The 18943-nt window shown below is 50.2% G+C and overlaps 1 protein-coding gene and 2 non-coding genes across 3 annotated transcripts; 2 read left to right on the forward strand and 1 right to left on the reverse strand.

Annotated features, from left to right (window-relative positions):
• Positions 1 to 8128: 8128 nt before the first annotated feature.
• On the forward strand, positions 8129 to 8319 carry LOC143827946 (U2 spliceosomal RNA). Its single transcript, XR_013227448.1, has one exon. It is a non-coding gene; the product is annotated as a U2 spliceosomal RNA (small nuclear RNA).
• Positions 8320 to 9250: 931 nt separating this feature from the next.
• LOC143827955 (U2 spliceosomal RNA) lies at positions 9251 to 9441 on the forward strand. Its single transcript, XR_013227451.1, has one exon. It is a non-coding gene; the product is annotated as a U2 spliceosomal RNA (small nuclear RNA).
• Positions 9442 to 12921: 3480 nt separating this feature from the next.
• On the reverse strand, positions 12922 to 17983 carry LOC143831698 (uncharacterized). Its single transcript, XM_077324929.1, has 2 exons — positions 17453 to 17983; positions 12922 to 14214 (listed from the first exon to the last, which is right to left on the reverse strand). Exons 1-2 carry the CDS (start codon positions 17813 to 17815, stop codon positions 14092 to 14094), a joined length of 486 nt encoding a protein of 161 aa, XP_077181044.1. The 5' UTR covers positions 17816 to 17983; the 3' UTR covers positions 12922 to 14091.
• Between the last annotated feature and the right edge of the window lie 960 nt (positions 17984 to 18943).

The following is an 18943-nucleotide window of genomic DNA, read 5'->3' on the forward strand; positions in this document are numbered from 1 at the left end:
TTAATTTACTCATTTACTTCATTAATGCCCCAGCTTTCTTCCCAATGGTGACCTAAAGCAGCTTAGATCTCACCGCTGTTTTGGCCTCACAACCCTGTGAGGTAGGTTGGCTGAGTGTGACTATTCCAGGATCACCCAGCAATCTCCTCCTATCAAACCTGGATGTCCCAGATCCATTCTGACACACATCGCAACACTGATTAGCAAGATGCATTTAAGCCCCATTCAGAGATCTGACTTCCCATGCCCTGGGGAAGAAGCTAAATAGTAACAGCAACAACCACAAGACAAAATTGGAAGGGGGGTGTTATTCAAAGACATATGTGCTAAGGGGAAAAAACTACCCATAGGGACAGTGGGGGAGAGGAAGAGTATATATTATGTGCAGCATGGGTAGTCAAACTGCGGCCCTCCAGATGTCCATGGACTACAATTCCCAGGAGCCCCTGCCAGCGAATGCTGGCAGGGGCTCCTGGGAATTGTAGTCCATGGACATCTGGAGGGCCGCAGTTTGACTACCCCCGTGCTAGCGTCTTCCACAGGACATGAATCAGTGTCTTTGGAGAATAATGCCTACAGGGTGTATTTCAGTTGGATATATAACATAACTATAGCCCAGTGGGGTCAGTAGCTGCACACAGCCCCTAGAGCACTGATTCACCCCTTCTAAAATTTAAAAAAGCTTTTTTTTTAATCACAGCTTTTCCTGGAAGGCAGTTGCCAATGACAAGCTGCAGAAAGAATCTGAATAACCATAAAAGATACACAAATAATCGGAACATTCCTAAATATCAAAACCATCTGCCATGTTTGGGTTGTATCTGCCAGGTTGTTTGTTTCGTAATAAGGAGTTTCATTTGCGCCTTTTATAGTGGTGCCTTGTGGGTGCAAAAAACAGAGCGGAAATTAGGAAATTCATGAATCTGTCTTATTCTGAAACACACCCGTGGGCCATCAACTCCTGGGGCCCGTGTGCCCACATCATGTGGACTTTTGAGGGTGAATAGGTTGTTAGGGAACGCACTTGTTCCGAACAATTTTCTGTAAAATAATATGTAGGTTATTCATAAGCTAGGGAATGCACAGAAGCTGCCTGGACTTGGCAGGAAGGTTCTAGAAATTTAGTTGGTTATGAAGAAATTGCTAGTTTTCCAAGAACCTGTTTAGAAATGGGGAGAGTTCTGTAGTGACAAGGATTGCCAACCTCCAGGTAGCAGCTGGAAATCCCCCCCCCCCCCAATTACAACTGATCTCCAGGCAACAGTTTAATGTAGTAGTTAGGAGTGCGGACTTCTAATCTGGCATGCCAGGTTCGATTCTGCACTCCCCCACATGCAACCAGCTGGGCGACCTTGGGCTCACCATGGCACTGATATTCTTTTTCTGACCGAGCAGGAATATCAGGGCTCTCTCAGCCTCACCTCCCTCACAGGGTGCCTGTTCTGGAAAGAGGAAAGGGAAAGCGACTGTAAGCTGCTTTGAGCCTCCTTTGGGTAGAGAAAAGCGGCATATAAGAATCAACTCTTCTACTTCTTCATCTTGAGCCCCTTTAGAAGGTGCACTCTCCCTATTAAAAACCGAGACACAAAAGGAATAAGCTTCTATAACTCGCCGTCGTTTTTTGGCACCTTATCCAAGGTATGAGCTTTTATGTGCAGGCACAATTCTTCAGGTACAATTGTTCTGCTGCTTCAGACCGACCCGGCTACCGGCCTGAATCTATCTGCATAATCTGTAATTAAGAACACAAGTCTGCACAACTACAGATCAAAGTTTCCAGCTCCTTATTCTGCCTGGATAGTCCAGGCAAGCCCGATCCCGTCAGATATCAGAAGCTAAGCAGGGGTCATCCCTGGCCAGCACTTGGAAGGGTGACCTCTGAGGAAGACCAGGGTCTGCATGTGGGACAGGCAACCGCAAACCACCTGAATGACTCTTGCCTGGCAGTCAGACAACCTTAGGATCTCTTGGCTATATATTGCACATGCGTCATGGTAAGGTTTGACCAAGCTTTCCCTGTTCTCTGTGTTAAATAAAATAGTTTGTTTTGCTTGACATTATCAAGGAGGGATCCTGCACCTTCTCTTGATGTTTCAGGGCTGAGTTCAATTTATGTATTTATTTATTTATGTATTATATTTATATACTGCCCTCCCCTGAGGCTCAGGGCGGTTCACATGGAACTGGAATAAAAACAGTACGGATAATGTCGAATGTCAAATTATCTTTCAGTGACAGGGTAGCACAGCCAGCCTTCCTAATCTCAGGAAAGAAACCACCTCACGTGAGTGACTCCAGCTGAGAGGGAACACAAGTTTTGGAGGGAAAATTTGCCTCAGTGCGGGGGAAGGGTGAAGAGGGTTGTCACAATACTCCATGGCATCATCCCCCACTGAGGTCCCGCCCATCCCTAAGCCCCACCCTCCTCAGGCTCCGCCCCCAAACTGACAGCTATTTTGCAACTTAAAGCTGGCCACCCTAGTAGTGGCCAATGAGGTGGAAATGCGTGTGTAGTTTTGAACAGAAAACAGAGCTGGCTTAAATAAACCGTCCCCTTTAACAGCTGATTAAGCCAGGGGTAGTCAAACTGCGGCCCTCCAGATGTCCATGGACTACAATTCCCAGAAGCCCCTGCCAGCAAATGTTGGCAGGGGCTTCTGGGAATTGTAGTCCATGGACATCTGGAGGGCCGCAGTTTGACTACCCCTGGATTAAGCTGTGCAAGACATTTGAGAAAGGAGACCCACCCAGACATTGACATTCAAGGGCCAGGAGCAGAAGTGAAGATGGACAACCAGGGGTAGTCAAACTGCGGCCCTCCAGATGTCCATGGACTACAATTCCCAGGAGCCCCTGCCAGCATTCGCGAATGCTGGCAGGGTCTCCTGGGAATTGTAGTCCATGGACATCTGGAGGGCCGCAGTTTGACTACCCCTGAATAGGCTGTGCTGGAAGGAAAGACGGGCGTATTCCACCACTGGCCACAGGAGGGCTCCTCCTTCTTCTTTGTGAGTCAGAATACAAAACCATGGTAATAGGAAGTGAATAGACAGATGGTGGGTGGGCCGGCAGGAAGGGGTGTGCCAGTGTTTGTCTCTTGTGGCCCTTCCTTGCATACCCAGGGAACCGCTGATCACCACTGTGGGACGGTAGGTGAATTCCCTCGAGGCCACGCTAGAGTCTGGAGATTTTTGGTGGTGGTGATCACTTGGACATGAAATTGGGTCACTGTGTGTGAGCTAGTTAGGTAGGTAGCTGTGAGTGTCCTGTATTGTGCAGGGGGCTGGACTAGATGACCCTGGAGGTCCCTTCCAACTCTATGATTCTATGAAAGCTGTGATTCTAAGTGAATCCCCTTTGAAGCAAAAGTGGGCCACAGAGATGTCCAAGCAACTGAAGCTCTGTGGACTTCTCCTCCCCCACCTCCTCTTTATAAAATTTAAAAAGCAGGGTGTATGAACCTGACACAGAATTTCTTTACAGGTTCTCGACAGAGAGTCTGGGATTTCAATTAAGCAATTCTAGTCTTTCCAAACGTACTTTTAGCGTGCACCGCAGCACCTGCTGCAAACAGCTATCACTTTGGCCATCGGGATCTCTGACTTTTCCCTGTTCTCCTGTTTCCAATTTTTCTTCTGTGTTCCAGAACAGGTTTTGTCCCTCTAACACCTGCCGCAACCATTTTCTTCAATTTGTCCCACATGCTGTTTTTTAGGACACTTGAGTCAGTTTGTATACTTCAGAGCAATGTTAATCTTCCAATTTCTGGTCCTTTCAGAAAGGCTGCAGCCTCTTTATTTTTCGAAGCTGACCCTGGAAATATAGCAGCCCCCCACCCCACCACCCACAAGGACACCAGTGTCCAGTTGTCTGAATGCAACTGCATAGCTTGTATTCTATTAAAGATGCACGATTTGTCAAAAAAGAAAGATAGATGCAATCAATTTATTAACCTGCTTGCCTCAGTTCTTGCCAGGTAAAGGAAGCAAGGGAAGTGAGCCTTTTGCACAAAAATGTGTTTGCAAAGGTCACTCAGGTGCAAGGGATGTTACCTGTGTGAACACCCTTGTTCTGGATGAAATGTGTGACCACTTAAGTGGAGTTCAGAGACAAGCAATGGGACACAAATCCAACAATTTATTCTATTTTATTCATTAGATTTCTATTCTGGCCTGTCTCGGATGACTCAGGGCGTTTTACAACATATTTACAACAGAAGCCAGAATTTCTGAGAATGGTGGTATATAAATCAGATTATAAATAAATTAAAAAATACAAGCTAAAACCATAAACAAAATAAAATTTCAAATGTGCATAAAAATGCCCATCAAAAACCCTAGACTGGCATTAGGGAAGACATAATGCAACTTCCCCAGAGAGCTGACGGGTGGATGTGAATGCAGGTGGTGAATATAATTACACACACAGAACATTTATGATATGCACATAATAACTACATACAGTTACACCAGCACAGAAACCACACCTTAATGATTTAAAAGCAGAAAGCCCAAAAAAGACCTTGCAGAGAGAAACAAATACCCCAGCTGTGGACCTCTGGAGAGAATTGTGCTCAGACAAATAGAGAGTAGCAGAATTCTGGAAACTGGTAAGAGCGCTCCATTGTCTAGTATAGTAGAGATCAGGTCAACATGCTATACCCCCCCCCCTTTCACAAAGCTCCGCCTGCATCTAGAGCAGCGGTCCACAAGCTTTCGGCCGCTGCGGACCGCTGTGGCGGAGTGGGGGGAGAGGACGGCCCGGGGGCCCACGCACGCGCGGCAGCCCCAGTGCAAACGTGCATGCGCGGACTGCCGCGCATGCGCGTTTGCGCCCGGCAGGGGCGCAAATGCACGTGCGCGGCAGTCCGCGCATGCGTGTTTGCGCCGCTGCCATGCCGGCGGCCGCGGCTCCCCCTCCCGGCCCCTCCGGGCCGCCAGCAAATTGGCTGCTAAACCAGCCGATTAGCTTGCGGCTCGGCAAGCTTCTCTTCCCTCCCCTCCCCTCCCGAAACAAGAAGCTTGCCGGGCTGCAAGCTAATCGGCCGCTTTGGCGGCCGATTTGCTTGTGGCCTGGCGAGCTTCTCGCTTCGGGGGGGAGGGAAGAGGAGCCGCAGCCCAGCGCCAAGGCGTGCCGGGCCGCGGCCCGCGGGTTGGGGACCACTGATCTAGAGGGCAGGGGAAGAAGTTGGTTCTTATATGCCGCTTTTCTCTACCCTCTAAAGGAGGCTCAAAGCAGCTTACAATCACCTTCCCTTTCCTCTCCCCACAACAGACACCCTGTGAGGGAGGTGAGTCTCAGAGAGAGCCCTGATATCAGTGCTCGGTCAGAACAGTTTTATCAGTGCCATGGCGAGCCCAAGGTCACCCAACTGGCTGTATGTGGGGGAGCGCAGAATCGAACCTGGTGTGCCAGATCAGAAGTCCGCACTCCTAACCACAACACCAAATTGGAAGCACAACCATTGCCTTGTTTTGCTACCTTTATAGATGGAGATGGATTTATATACTGCTCTTCTTGGATGCACCATATTGGGGCAGTTTACAGAATCTAAAAATTCCATAAAACCAATGTTTGAACCACAAATTAAAACACAATTGCAGCAGCCAAGATTACTGAATCGATAATCGTGTATAGCCAGTCAAGGTGTCTGGATCCCTCCCTCCCTCGAATCCATTTACCTGAACTGAACCATGGGCCTGTTTGATTGTTACCCTGTTTAAATGGTTATCTTCTGTTGCTGTTGTCGTTACCATCGTTGTATTTCCATTTGACACGCAAAAGGAGTTTGATGTACTGCTCTTTATGTTCCATGTGAGTCGCCCTGAGCCTCAGGGCAGGGCGGTATACAAATGTAATAAATGAATGCTTTAGGAATTGCTTTAGGATGCTTTGGGCTGATCCTGCGTTGAGCAGGGGGTTGGACTAGATGGCCTGTCCAACTCTATGGGCCATTTCGCACGGCTTCAAAATAGCACAATGGTTGCTAATTGGAAACGCTACTAATTTGCCATAACCCACGACGTCGTAGACAATCTGCAACAATCCTGAAACCAATCAGCAAAAAGCGCTTCGTTGTGGCGCTTTCAGGGGAATCCAGAAAAGTGGATTCACCCTCCGGATAGCGATACACTCCTGCAACCAATCTGCAACAATAGCGATAAAGACCTGTGCGTTACCATTGTTGTGGGTTCTTCAAAGTCCCTCCCCCTGGCTCTCTCCTCCAAACTTCCGGCGAAGCGATCGCCATTTTTTTTTCCCGAGCGAGTGGAGATCAATGCACCGGCGAGCCTCGGTTTAGCCAGTGAGGCTTCCCAGGCTTCAGTCCCTCCTCAGAGCAGTTTAGTCACTAAGCACAAGAAGCCCGCAGAAGCCCGTTTGCTGATGTATTTTCCCTTTATTTTTCACACTGTTTCGGCTGAAAATCGCGCCCGTGGGGGGGGGGGAGGGGGGATTTTTTTTTTCCACTCCATGGCCACGATCAAATGACAGCTCAAACAGAGGCTTCCCCGGCTTCAGTCCCTCCCCTTCAGTCACTAAGTGACCTTCAGTTTCACACATTCCATTCAGCCGAAAATCGGGCCGTGAGAGGGGGGGGGATTTTTTTTTTTTCACTCGGAGCCAGCGTGTTAACGATCCAACAATCAAACGGAGCCAGCGTCTTAACGATCAAACAATCAAACTACAGCTCAAACACCCCAGGCAGCTGGATGGGTCTCTCCATTGCAACGAATCTACTCAGATTCGTTACAATGGGTGTGTTTTTTTTTTTAAAAAACCTTTCTTAAAGGGAAAGGGGCTGTTTGGGAGCATGCTAACGGCTGCCCATTGGCTGCTTGACGGCCAGGGGCGGGACGAGCTTGGCAATAGCGCTTCCTTTCTAGCGATTTCTGCCGAGACCGGAAGCCTGTGGGAAACGCTAAAAAACGCAACTGATTCCACTACAAAGCCAGGTATGCAAAACGACGAATTCCACTATTTTAAATGGCGATTTTTCATTCAGTGACCAATTTGCAACAAAGATCCCCGTGCGAAATGGCCCTATGATTCTGTGAATGGATGAATCAATGAATACTAGGAGGAGCCAGAAGAGAAAGGGAGCCCTGATATTTAGATATATTTGGCCTGTTGGAAGAACTCCATCTTACAGGCCCTGAAGAACTCGGGAAGTTCGTGCAGGGACCTGATTGCACTCAGGAGCTTGAGGCCAAATGTATTTCCTTAAGGCTAGGGATCATCCGCTCCATGGTGTGGCTCAATCCAAAAGTTTCAATTGGGTGATTCCCCAAAGCTCATATTGCAACCATTTTGGTTGGGACTGCTGGATTGGTGTTTCTTTCCGATCCCAGGGGACACGTGGCCCCCCTTCCTCCTGGGCTGTCTCTTCTCTTCCCTGATGGCAACTGGAAGCGTGGGAGTGCAGGGAGGGCTTAATTGGGGGCTGGATCCCTGGAGAGGCAGGTTAAGGGTTATCCCAGCCTAGGCTATTTCTCTTTAACTGGCTGGACTGCTTTTTTGGTTTAAGTTAACTTCATGTTCTTGTTCGGAGACCCCTCCCTGCTCAACTCCTCGAGGTTAACTGAGAAGCATGAGATGTGCATTGCAGAAAGAGGCAGCAGGAAGGAAAGCAAAAGCAGGGGAGGACAATTCGAGTCCGGTGGAGAGGCGGGGGGCTCCCTCCTTCCTGCCGTTTCTACCCAACGCGCCCTTAGGAGCCTCCCCTTCTTGGCGCACTCCATCCAGCCCAGGAGCTGCAACATGAGGCGCGCGGAGGCGGCCAGGGAAACGCCCGGCACCCGCCGGGAAGCGAAAGAGTTAACGGGAATGCAGGGCGTCGCGGAGGAGGCGGGCCTATGCAGATCGCTGACCAATGGCTGTCCAAGCCCTGGTGTTCCAATTCTGAAAGTGACAAAGTGGAGAGAATCCCCCAATTATGACATCAGAATGTTCTCCGGAAGGCTGGAGAGCGGGAAGGCAGCAAGAGCCGCGGTGGGGAGAGGCAGGGCGAGGCGGCGCGACCCCGGCGGAGCGGGCTGTGGGGCGGGGCGGCCCCGGCTGCGGCGTTGCCCTCCGAGGCCTGCAAGGCTGGCGGCCGGCGAGGGGGACGGGTTCCCTGGCCAGGGTCGGCATCGCTTCTCGGCCTTTTGGCTAAGATCAAGTGTAGTATCTGTTCTTATCAGTTTAATATCTGATACGTCCTCTATCTGAGGACTATATATTAAATGGATTTTTGGAACAGGGAGATGGAAGAGGGGCTTGCTCCGTCCACTCCACGCATCGACCTGGTATTGCAGTGCCTCCAGGAACGGTGCACCTCCCACCCCAGGGAGAACTTTCCCGGTTCAAAAACAGATGAGTTTCCTTACTCTCTGATTTCTTTCTTTTTCTCTCTTACTTAAAGCTGATATTGTGCAATTTTTTTCTTGTTCTTTTATTTTAATCATATTATTAATTTTCCTATAACTTGGCTAACAAAATGGATTAAGTACTTAACAAACATTTTCAATCCATTTTATTTATTCGAAAAGACTTAGCAAACAGGGAAGCTGGGCGGCATGAGAAGTTTTTCACCTTGCACTCGAAAGCTCACGCCTTGAATCAATCTTTGTGGGTCTTGAAGGGGCTACTTGATTTTATTGTCCTTCCTCCAGGGAATTCAACGATGACGCGCGTCCTCCGTTCCCTTTTAGAGTCAGGCGGGAGCCGCGTCGGTCTGAAGCGGCAGAACGACGTTTGACTCCAGAGGCCCCTTTTATTCCACGTGTGAGCTCTGGGCCTGCAGAAGCGCGCATGCGAGCAGAACCTCACCCCCGGAATAAAACTTGCTTGGTCTCAACGGGACCCTTGGGCTCCAGCGTCCTTCCGTCCCCGACGCGCTCTGTGCCGTCCATTAGACGGGGAGAGCGAGCCCTACAAAGTGCACGCGCCATCAGAGAAGCTCCAGGAAAGTCAGCCGCAGCCACGAATCGAACGGCGTCCTGGGAAAGGGGGCGGGCCTATGCAGATCGCTGGCCAATGCCTGCCCGAGGCCCGGCATTCCCAGCTGTGAAACTGGAAGAGAGGAGAGACCTGCGAAAGATTCTCCCGAAGGCCGCTTCCCCGGGAGGCGGAGAGAGCAGCCCGGTCGGAAGGCACGGAGAGATTGGCAGGGCCGGCGGAGGGGGCTGCGGGGCTGTGACTGCGGCGTTGCTCGCCGAGCCCTGCAAGTCAGTCAGGGCTGCGGAGGGAATTTCTCCGTGGTTTCTTCCGCATCGCTTCTCGGCCTTTTGGCTAAGATCAAGTGTAGTATCTGTTCTTATCAGTTTAATATCTGATACGTCCTCTATCTGAGGACTATATATTAAATGGATTTTTGGAACTGGGAGATGGAAGAGGGGCTTGCTCCGTCCACTCCACGCATCGGCCTGGTATTGCAGTGCCTCCAGGAACGGTGCACCTCCCACCCCGGGGAGAACTTTCACGGTTCAAAAAATAGATTGAAAGTTTGTATCGTTTTCTTTGTTACCTTTTTCTTCCTATAGAAAAGGCTTCTGAAGTTTTAACTTTCAGCATCAATGTATTTCAGTGATAGTAAGTCCCATGTATATGATGGGTGCAAACGCAGACAGAAAAATTCCTCATTCCCCTTGTAACTCTCATGTTCTTATTACTACTTAGACTAAAGCTAGAGATTGGTCTTACTGTGGGTGTTTCAAAACCGGCACAAGGGACACTAAAATGGTGAGACTCATACTCTGAGGACTGAAAATGTATTAACTGGGTTGGATATAGAAGCATTTATTTATTTATGTATTATATTTATATACTGCCCTCCCCGGAGGCTCAGGACGGTTTACATAAGAACAAGGAACAAGGAAATAATTTGATTTTTAACCTTATTTCTCCAGGAAAGAACTTAGGAGTTGCTTGCATGGTCTACTCCCCTTTCATTATCACAACAACACTGTGAAGTAGGTTCGACTGAGAGCTCAGCTCTACCTGAGGATGGCCGTGGGGTCCCATCAGTGGCAGCAGATGCCATTTTAGGGGACAATTTAGTGGTTTAAAATGCTTGCTTGGCTCCGAGCAGCCTCCCCCCCCCCCCCCCCCGTGTAATTGTCTCTCCCCTTGCCCCCATTGTGGGAGGGGTGGCGGCTCTTAGTGCCCTTGAAAGGGCACAGGGCGGGGGAGGACAAGATTGCCTGGGGTCACCACATCACGGCAATCAGGCCGTCTTGGAAATTTTGTATGGCTAAATTTTATTTTATAATTTATTATGAGACATCTATGCTGCTCCCTTGCAATTGGTCGCCTTGGGGTGGTGAACAACACAGACAATCAGCATAAAAACCAAGATGAATACATTTCCGTTAGAAGCATCCTTTATATAATTTTACTTTATATTTTAAAGAACGTAGTTTCAAGACCACTAGCCCCATGAGAGTGGCTGGGGGGGAAGGAAGGGTGAGATGTTTTGACAGTTCATTCCGCTGCCCTCAACCGTGAGCTTGTTGGAAGAGCTCCTTCTTGCAGTCCCTGCAAAACTCTATGAGCTCCCTCAGGACCCTGGTCTCCCCAGGGAGCTCAATCCACCAGGTGGGAGCCAGTCCTAAAAAGCCCCTGGCTGTGACAGGCCAAGCATACTTCCAGGGGTTGGGGGCCATCAACTGGTTGGCGTTTGGGAACTGAAGGGCTCTCTGAGGGACGTCTTCAGATAGACGGTCCCTTAGATACGCAGGGCCCAGCCTGCTAAAGCCTTAATGGTTAAAACCAGAACCTTGAACCAGATCTGGAATACAAGTGGAAGCCAGTGCAACTTCCGGAGGACTGGCCGTATATAAGCCATCAAGGGTGTTCAGGTGAGAACCTGCACGGCCACATTCTGGACCAGTTGCAATTTCTGGAGCAGGGACAAGGGAAGGCCCATGTAGAGCGAGTTATAGTAAGTCTGGAGGTGACCGTCGCATGGATCACTGTGTCCAAGTGCTCTGGGGTCAGATAGGGCACTAGTAGCTTCGTTTGTCGAAGATGGGGAAACACCAGCTAGAATAATAGAGTTGGAAGGGACCTCATGGGTCATCTAGTCCAACTCCCTGCACTATGCAGGACACTCACATCCCTATTGCTCATCCACTCTAACCTGCCACCCCCTTGAACCTTCACAGAATCAGCCTCTCCGTCAGATGGCTATCCAGCTTCTGTTTAAAAATTTCCAAAGATGGAGAACTCACCACCTCCTGAAGAAGCCTGTTCCACTGACAAACCACTCCGACTGTCAGGAACTTCTTCCTGAGATTTAGACGGAATTTCTTTTGAATTAATTTCATCCCATTGGTTCTGGTCCGTCCCTCGGGGACTACTCTTATAACCTGAGCCTCCATCGATAAGGAGGCATCCAAGATTACACCCAACCCCCTAGCCGTCTGTGCAGTTGAGAGCTGCCCTCCATCCTGTTTTGGTAAATGCACTTCCTGCCCTGGTCCTTTCCTACTCATCCATAGGACCTCAGTCTTTGAGAGGTTCAGCTTCAGTCGACTTGCTCTGAGCCACTCCTCTGAAATGGTGAGATCGAACCAGCCTGGTCCATCTGGATCTGGCCATAAATGAAGTTGGTTAATAAATATTTTAGTGCACTTAGTGGAGGGGTATTAGCTGGATATCGGCACCAGGCAATAACAGCGAGCAGACAATATGTTAGTAGTCTCACTATGTTGTATTAATGGGGTATTTTAGGGGATTTTATTGTATTCTATTGTTCTTGTAAACCAGTGGTCTGCGCGGCAGCCCATGCGCAAATGCGCATGCGCGGCAGGTCTGTGCATGTGTGTTTGCACCATTAGTGGCCGCAAATGCGCACGCGCAGCGGGTCTGTGCATGCGTGTTTGTGCCATGTGTGGCCGCAAACACGCATGCGTGGACCTGTCGAGCATGCGTGCATGCACAAAAGTGCCGTGCATGTGTGCAAACACGAAAGTGCCGCACATGCACGTTTGCAGCAGCACATGGCGCAAACGCGCATGCACTGGCTGCCACGCATGCGCGTTTTTCGCTGGTGGCCGTGCTTCCCTCTCCCCCCCCCCCTCTCGCAAAAAGAAGCTTGCTGGGCCGCAAGCTAATCAGCCGCTTTGGTGGCTGATTTGCTTGCGGCCTGGGAAGTTTCTCATTGTGGGGGTGGGGTGGGGAGAGGGAGCCGCGGCCCCGTGGGTGGGGCTACTGTTGTAAACCACCGCAAGACATTTGACAGCGGTGGTAAATAAATAGATAAATTGATAAATTGATAAATTGATAAATTGATAAATTGATAAATTGATAAATTGATAAATTGATAAATTGATAAATTGATAAATTGATGCATCGGAGACTTGAGTCATAGGAATGCAGCAAATATCGGAAAGAAGTGGCCAAAGAGCTTTGGGCCAGTAACTTCCTCCAGTTGCCTCCACCCTGGGGCTAATCTGGTGTAGAAAGAGCTCTGGGAAAAGGTAGATTGGAGTCCAGGTGTTTTGGCGTGTAGCTGTGCTTGTCTCCAGTAGAACAACTAGGTTCAAATCCAGACTCCCCTTCGAGACCAGCAAGGTTTTCGAGGTATAAACTTTTGAGAGTCAAAGAGAACTGATACCCCCCCTCCCCCCCAAATCGACTTGGTCTCTATGGTGCTGGTGAACTTAGATCTAACATTCTATCCTGGAAACTGCTATGGGACTGGGATGCAGCTCTTCCAGTGCCCTCCCAAGTACTGCTACTCTTCTGAAATGCTCTTCTTTGAATGCCCTACTTCTCACAGCCAGAACTGGGAGGATATCAAAATGGAAAAGTCTGCCCCACTGTGGGGAAATTAAGTTCTTCTGTTCCAAAGCTCGTTTCTGCTTTACTATGGTAAATGTAGTAAAATGCACCAGCACAAGCTGGACAGAAAATATACTTGCAAATGAAGAAATAGAGTTTGTTTTCATATTCCGCTTTTTATTACCCAAAGGAGTCTCAAAGCAGCTTGCAATCACCTTCCCTTCCTCTCCCCACAACAGACACCCTGTGAGGTAGGTGGGGCTGAGAGAGCTCTGGCAGGACTGCTCTGTGAGAACAGTACTATCAGGACTGTGACTAGCCCAAGGTCATTCAGGTGGCTGCATGTGGAGGAACAGGGAATCAAACTCGGCTTGCCAGTTTAGAAGCTGCCGCTATATCGAGGTGGCCAATGATTTTCAGGAGACCAACCTGGATTGGGGATCTGGGTTTAGTTGGTGCAGTAAAAACTTCCGGTCACAGATTCTGTTCATATCCGGATATGCGTTTTATTCCTGTCTGCGGACCCTTCATTCCCCATGAGACAAACTTTGTTGCTACCAGCCCAGTAAGGCTGCAAAAGCACTGAGCAGGTGATAGATGCGTACCTGGCAGGTGGGCCCTTGGCCTAAGGCAAGCTTCCTCAACTTTTTTCCTGTTGAGAAACCCCAGAAACATTCTTCAGGCATCGAGAAACCCCAGAAGTGGTGCGAGCATGCAAAATATGGTTGGGAAGCGTAGCATATGGTCATATCTTCCGATAAATGTTTAAGACATTATTAAAAATATGAAAAAATTAACTCCCACCCATTTGGAAAACCCTTCCATGGCTTTCAAGATCTCCCAGGGCTTCACGAAATACCGGCTGAGAAATCCTAGCCTAGGGAAGCTGAGACAAGGGAAGAAGGGAGCCAAATCTAGGCCCACCTGGTTACATCCATCTACCTGGAGGAGGGGAGAGGAGATCACTGGGGTGTCTTCTGGTGGAGGGTTGGGGGATTCCTGCCACTGAGGCCCCTGTTCTCCCCAGGCTCCATTCCCAAATCTCCAGAAATTTCCCAACTTAGGCACCCAGGTGTCTGTAGCTGAGAATTGCCCCGATTGCTTTGACGGAATCATTTCCAGACAAAGTCCTGCTTTCAACGAGAGCTCAGCGGCGACGCGAAGACACTCTGCACTGGCTCAGGAGCCAACACCAGACGTTTTTACACGGGTGGGGGAAAGACGAATGTGGACGTGACGAAGAAAGTCCAAGCGTTACAAGTCCCAGTTGGTTCTGCAGGGGGCCCAGGGAAGTGAGTCCAGGTTCACGGCCTGTTCTCGGGCCCTTCACTGTGCTCCTGGATGGGACGCTGACCGTGTCGTACGTGTGCTGCTCGGGCGGCTCAGGGTCAAGCTGTACAGGTTGCTGACGAAGGTCTCCCAGCCTTCACGGAATGCGCGATGCACCTCCTGGGAAGAAAGCAGGATGGGTTCAGTGGCGGCACGGGCAGGATATGAAGAAGAAGAAGAAGAAGAGTTGGTTCTTATATGCCGCTTTTCCCTACCCGATGGAGGCTCAAAGTGGCTTACAGTCGCCTTCCCATTCCTCTCCCCACGACAGACACCCTGTGGGGTGGGTGAGGCTGAGAGAGCCCTGAGATCATTGCCTGGTCAGAACAGCTTCATCAGTGCCATGGAGAGCCCAAGGTCACCCAGCTGGCTGCATGTGGGGGAGCACAGAATCGAACCTGGCATGCCAGATTAGAAGTCCGCACTCCTAACCACTACACCAAACGAGTTCTTTTCACCACACACAGACTTGTGGAATTCACCGCCACAGAAAATGGGCGATAGCCACTGGATTAGGTCTCTCTAATGGGGAGTGGGAAGAGGAGATGTCTATCGATAGCTAGTAATTATTATCGGATAGTAAACAGGCTGGCCTCTGCGTCACTGATGAAATCAGTAAAATCAGGAAATGCTCAGACAAGATGAGGGGTGGTGTCTCTGCTCATTTTGGGCATTCGCCAGGTATGCAGAAAAATACAGCTTTAAATATTAACCAAAAGGTGGGGGTAGGGGGATGATGAGGCCTCAATATGCTCCAAGACGGATGGAATATTGAGAACATTCAGACAGAGGGGTAAGGCTGAAATTCTGCTCAATGAACAGCAGTTGGAGGAAGACGTGCCCGAAAGAGGTAGCCATTCCCTTTGCATATGAGCTTTTCCTAGCAGCTTTTCCTAGCAGCATTCTTGCCTCTGTTATTTGCTGTGCGACAAGCATAACAAGCAAAACTTTTGTGTGTTCGTGTCCCTTCTTGTGACAGGTGTCTGACCTTGCCACCCTGCTGACAAAGGCACAGAGTTGGTGTTGGGTCTCTGTGCACCCAGAAATAACAGACATCAATGCATAGAGCTTTTCAGTAGCTGCACAGCTGCCTTGGAGTCACCTGGCTCAAGTATTTCCAGTTTCCTATTCCCAGAATGCCTGCTATCTAGCCAGGAAAGGAAGAAGTCTGTTGCTGTGCTAGTCTGTTGAAGCCCAAGGAATCTTGTGGCACTTGGAAGACAGATGAATGTATCATTGTATACGTTTTGTGGACTTACGCAGTCCACTTCATCAGATCCAGGGGAAGCCAACTCCACTTGGTAGGCATGAGGGGAAATGACTGAATATGCCCCCCAAACCTGAAAGGCAAGGAGAGAGCCCGGCTGTCTGTGATGTTCCTATGGAAAGCTCAAGCATACTACACAAATTCTCAAGCTTTGCAAATAAATCGACCTAGAGGGGAGGGGCTGTGGCTCAACAATAGAGCGTCTGCTTGGCATGCAGGTCTGGATAATCCCTGTCCTCTCCAGTTTGCCCAGATCTAGATGGGTCAGGCCTTGGAAGTTAAGCAGGGTCGGCCCTGGCGAGTTATTTATTTACTAGCTTCAAAGCCCGCTCCTAAGAACAGGCCTTGAAAGGGTCCCCTTCCCTGGCCCTTGGCCAGGCAGTTTAACATGGCTTTGGGCCGCAGCTTGCAGCCAGATCAAGTGGGGTGTGCAGGGACTGGGCAGCTCGTTAACAGGCCTGGGACAGAGCTCTTTAGCAGTGCCTTCCCCAGTCATTACCGTTTACCCCCCAGCAGGCTGGGTACTCATTTTACCGACCTCGGAAGGATGGAAGGCTGAGTCAACCATGAGCCGGCTGATGGGATCGAACTCCCAGACTCCTGGGCAAAGTTTTCAGATGGCTGCCTTACCACTCTGCACCACAAGAGGCTCTGCCGGCTTGCTTAGCTGGATATAAAGAGTTTTATTGGCTTATAATGGATTTATTGGCTAGCACTGAAGGTGGCAACCACACCAAACACCTGGAACCGGGAACAGCAAAAGATTCAACACATGAAAACAACACATCTGATGTAATCCTTGAAACCTGCAAAAACAAATGGTCCAATAGGCTTTTGTGCAGTTTGTTGCTCAGGTGACCCCTGGAGTGTGTTCTCCACCCGATGCACAGAGCCCCCACAGTGCTGTTGATGGCCACCTTCCACCCATGGCAGTGGTTTGCATCTGGCCTACTAAGCTGGGTTGTGGCACAATACAGAGGAGGTGGACACATTTGGGTTGCCTGCTCTGGGCTGGGAGATATTCTAGGGCAGCTTTTTTCAACCTTCTGACCGTGGAGGAGACCCTGAAATAAATTTTCAGACTTCAAGGAGCCCTGGAAGTGATGTCAGCTGCAGAAATCATTCTCCAGGACTGCCCATATCTCTGGTCAGCTGATCTGACTGCTGAGTGACTGTCACAAATTACTATTATGAATTAAACAAAGTCGGAGTCCAGTGGCACTTTTAAGACCGACAAAGTTTAATTCTGGGCCTGAGCTTTTGTGTGTACTCACACTTCTTCAGTCATGAAAGCTTCTACCCAGAATAAAGCCCACAAGGGTGGCGGCTTCTAATCTGGCGAGCCGGGTTTGATTCCCCACTTCTCCGTATGCAGCCAGCTGGGTGATCTTGGGCCAGTCACAACCCAACCCAAGCTGGCAACCCTATTCCACCCCTAGGCTAACTCTCTACTGCCCTCCCCTGTTTTCTGCTAACATTACGTGGCCTTGTAGAGTCCATTCCTTCCAAGGAACTATTTAAATGGGTCCAGAACTATACGTATCAACAAATTCTCTTAAAACACACACACTCAAAACCTAGATGTGTCTATATGCAGGATTGACAATTCCCCCCAAATCAGTAACCTTGCGTTTGGTCCCAGGAGCTGCAAGGAACGCTGGCTCACCATGGCTTGTGATGGGATATGGGGTAGCAGGTGTATTTGGAAAGGGGAAGGGGAGCTCCAGGGTTCTACATTTCTTCTTCTTTTTCAGTAATCTCAGGGCTCTCTCAGCCTCACCCACCTCACAGGGTGTCTGCTGTGGGGAGAGGAAGGAGAAGGCCAATGTAAGCCGCTTTGAGACTCCTTTGGGGAGAGAAAAGCGGCATAGAAGAACCAACTCTTCTTCTTCAGTAATATGAGGGCTCTCTCAGCCTCACCTCCCTCACAGGGTGTCTGTTGTGGGGAGAGGAAAGGCCACTGTGAGACTCCTTTGGGGAGAGAAAAGCGGCAAATAGGAACCAACTCTTCGTCTTCATTAGACCCGGCCACACCTTTCCCCACCTGCTCAGTCAACAGCCCCCCAATTCCGGGGCTGCCCTTGCTCTCACCTTTTTACATTTCTTCATTTTGCTCCCAGCTGACCCGTGGGCCTCCCCGAGGAGCAGCTGTCCGTCATCGTGGCCCAAGGAGTGGGCTGCTTCTCCCAGCGTCGTGCCTCCTTCGCCCCCGACCTTTCGGACTCGCAGGCTGGTGGCCCTCCGCCGGTTTCCTTTGCTCTGGGCAGAGATTTCTGGGGCACCTCCTGTGTGGAAGACCAGGCTGCTTTGGCCGACAACTGTGCCCCGGGGTCCCTTGGCGGGATCGGCTTCCTCCAGGGGGTTGTAAAAGCTTCTCGAGGCAGAGTCCAAGAGGCTGGGGGACTTGGACCCCCGCAAGGAGCACGACCTCCGGAACCTCCTGCTGTTGGTCATGGCTGGGTCAGGAAGGGCAGGCTTTCAGAGCAGCCGGCTGCAATCTGGCCCAGCTGGTGGCCGGTTAGAGCTCTTGCCTGCGTGGGTGTGTGGCTTTTCCTTCCCCTTTTGCAGGCTGATTCACCCTCGGGTGAGGAAGAGGAAGAGGAGGAGGAGGAGGAGTCGTGCTCAGGGACCCTTTGGACTCTCCGTGCAAGTCTCTTATCCGGTGGCCGGCAAAAATCAGCCCTCACTCTTGATCCTTGTGCCTGAGCAAAGGTCCCTCTGTGCCGAGACACATGTCAGGGGCAAAGAGCAAAGGAAATGTTTGCCAACGACAACAAGCTGGCGGGGGGGGGGGAGGTCACTTGGAGGCAGGCATGAGACCCCCCCCCACCCCCACTCCGCTGCCCTATCCACCGGCTCAACATGTTCTGCATTGGGCAGGGTTCTCGGGCTCTGGCGCCAAGAGCAGAAAGCCAGGCTGAAGATTAACCCCTGTGTTTGACATAGAGTTCGATGGTCCCAAAAGCTCAGACCTTGAGATGCTGGGGAAGCTGGTTCCAGAAGGAGTGGGCTCCAAGAGCAGGGGGGCGCGGGGAGAGGCGTCATGCAAGGGTTACCTGCTCTGGGATGGAAAATACCTGCAGACTTAGGGGATGGAGCCAAGAGTGGGTGGGATCCAGGGTGGAGAGGGACCTAGAATCATAGAGTTGGAAGGGGCCACACAGGCCATCTAGTCCAACCCCCTGCTCTACGCAGGATCAGCCCCAAGCATCCTAAAGCATCCAAGAAAAGTGTGTATCCAACCTTTGCTTGAAGACTGCCAGTGAGGGGGAGCTCACCACCTCCTTAGGCAGTCTATTCCACTGCTGAACTAAATTTTTTTCCTGATATCTAGCCTATATCATTGTACTTGTAGTTTAAACCCATTACTGCGTGTCCTCTCCTCTGCAGCCAACAGAGACAGCATCCTGCCCTCCTCCAAGTGGACCTCAGTGGAGTAGAATGCTGTGGAGTCCACCCTCCAAAATAGTCATTTTCCAGCGATTACCTGAAATAGACCCGTCTCCTGAATTTATGATGGGGGAATTAGCAGTTCAAGCAGGCAGGTGAGCAATGGGAGAGGGGCAACGAACAAGATCCCCT

The sequence above is a fragment of the Paroedura picta genome, chromosome 1 (assembly GCF_049243985.1).
Source record: "Paroedura picta isolate Pp20150507F chromosome 1, Ppicta_v3.0, whole genome shotgun sequence".
NCBI lineage: Eukaryota > Metazoa > Chordata > Lepidosauria > Squamata > Gekkonidae > Paroedura > Paroedura picta.

Bases quoted from the DNA above. Each gene is read 5' to 3' on its own strand.
- LOC143831698 (XM_077324929.1), bottom strand. From the start codon at position 17,815: ATGACCAACAGCAGGAGGTTCCGGAGGTCGTGCTCCTTGCGGGGGTCC. The intron at 14,215-17,452 runs GTGAGAGCAAGG...CTTTCTTCCCAG, and splicing joins AAATGAAGAAATGTAAAAAG to GAGGTGCATCGCGCATTCCG.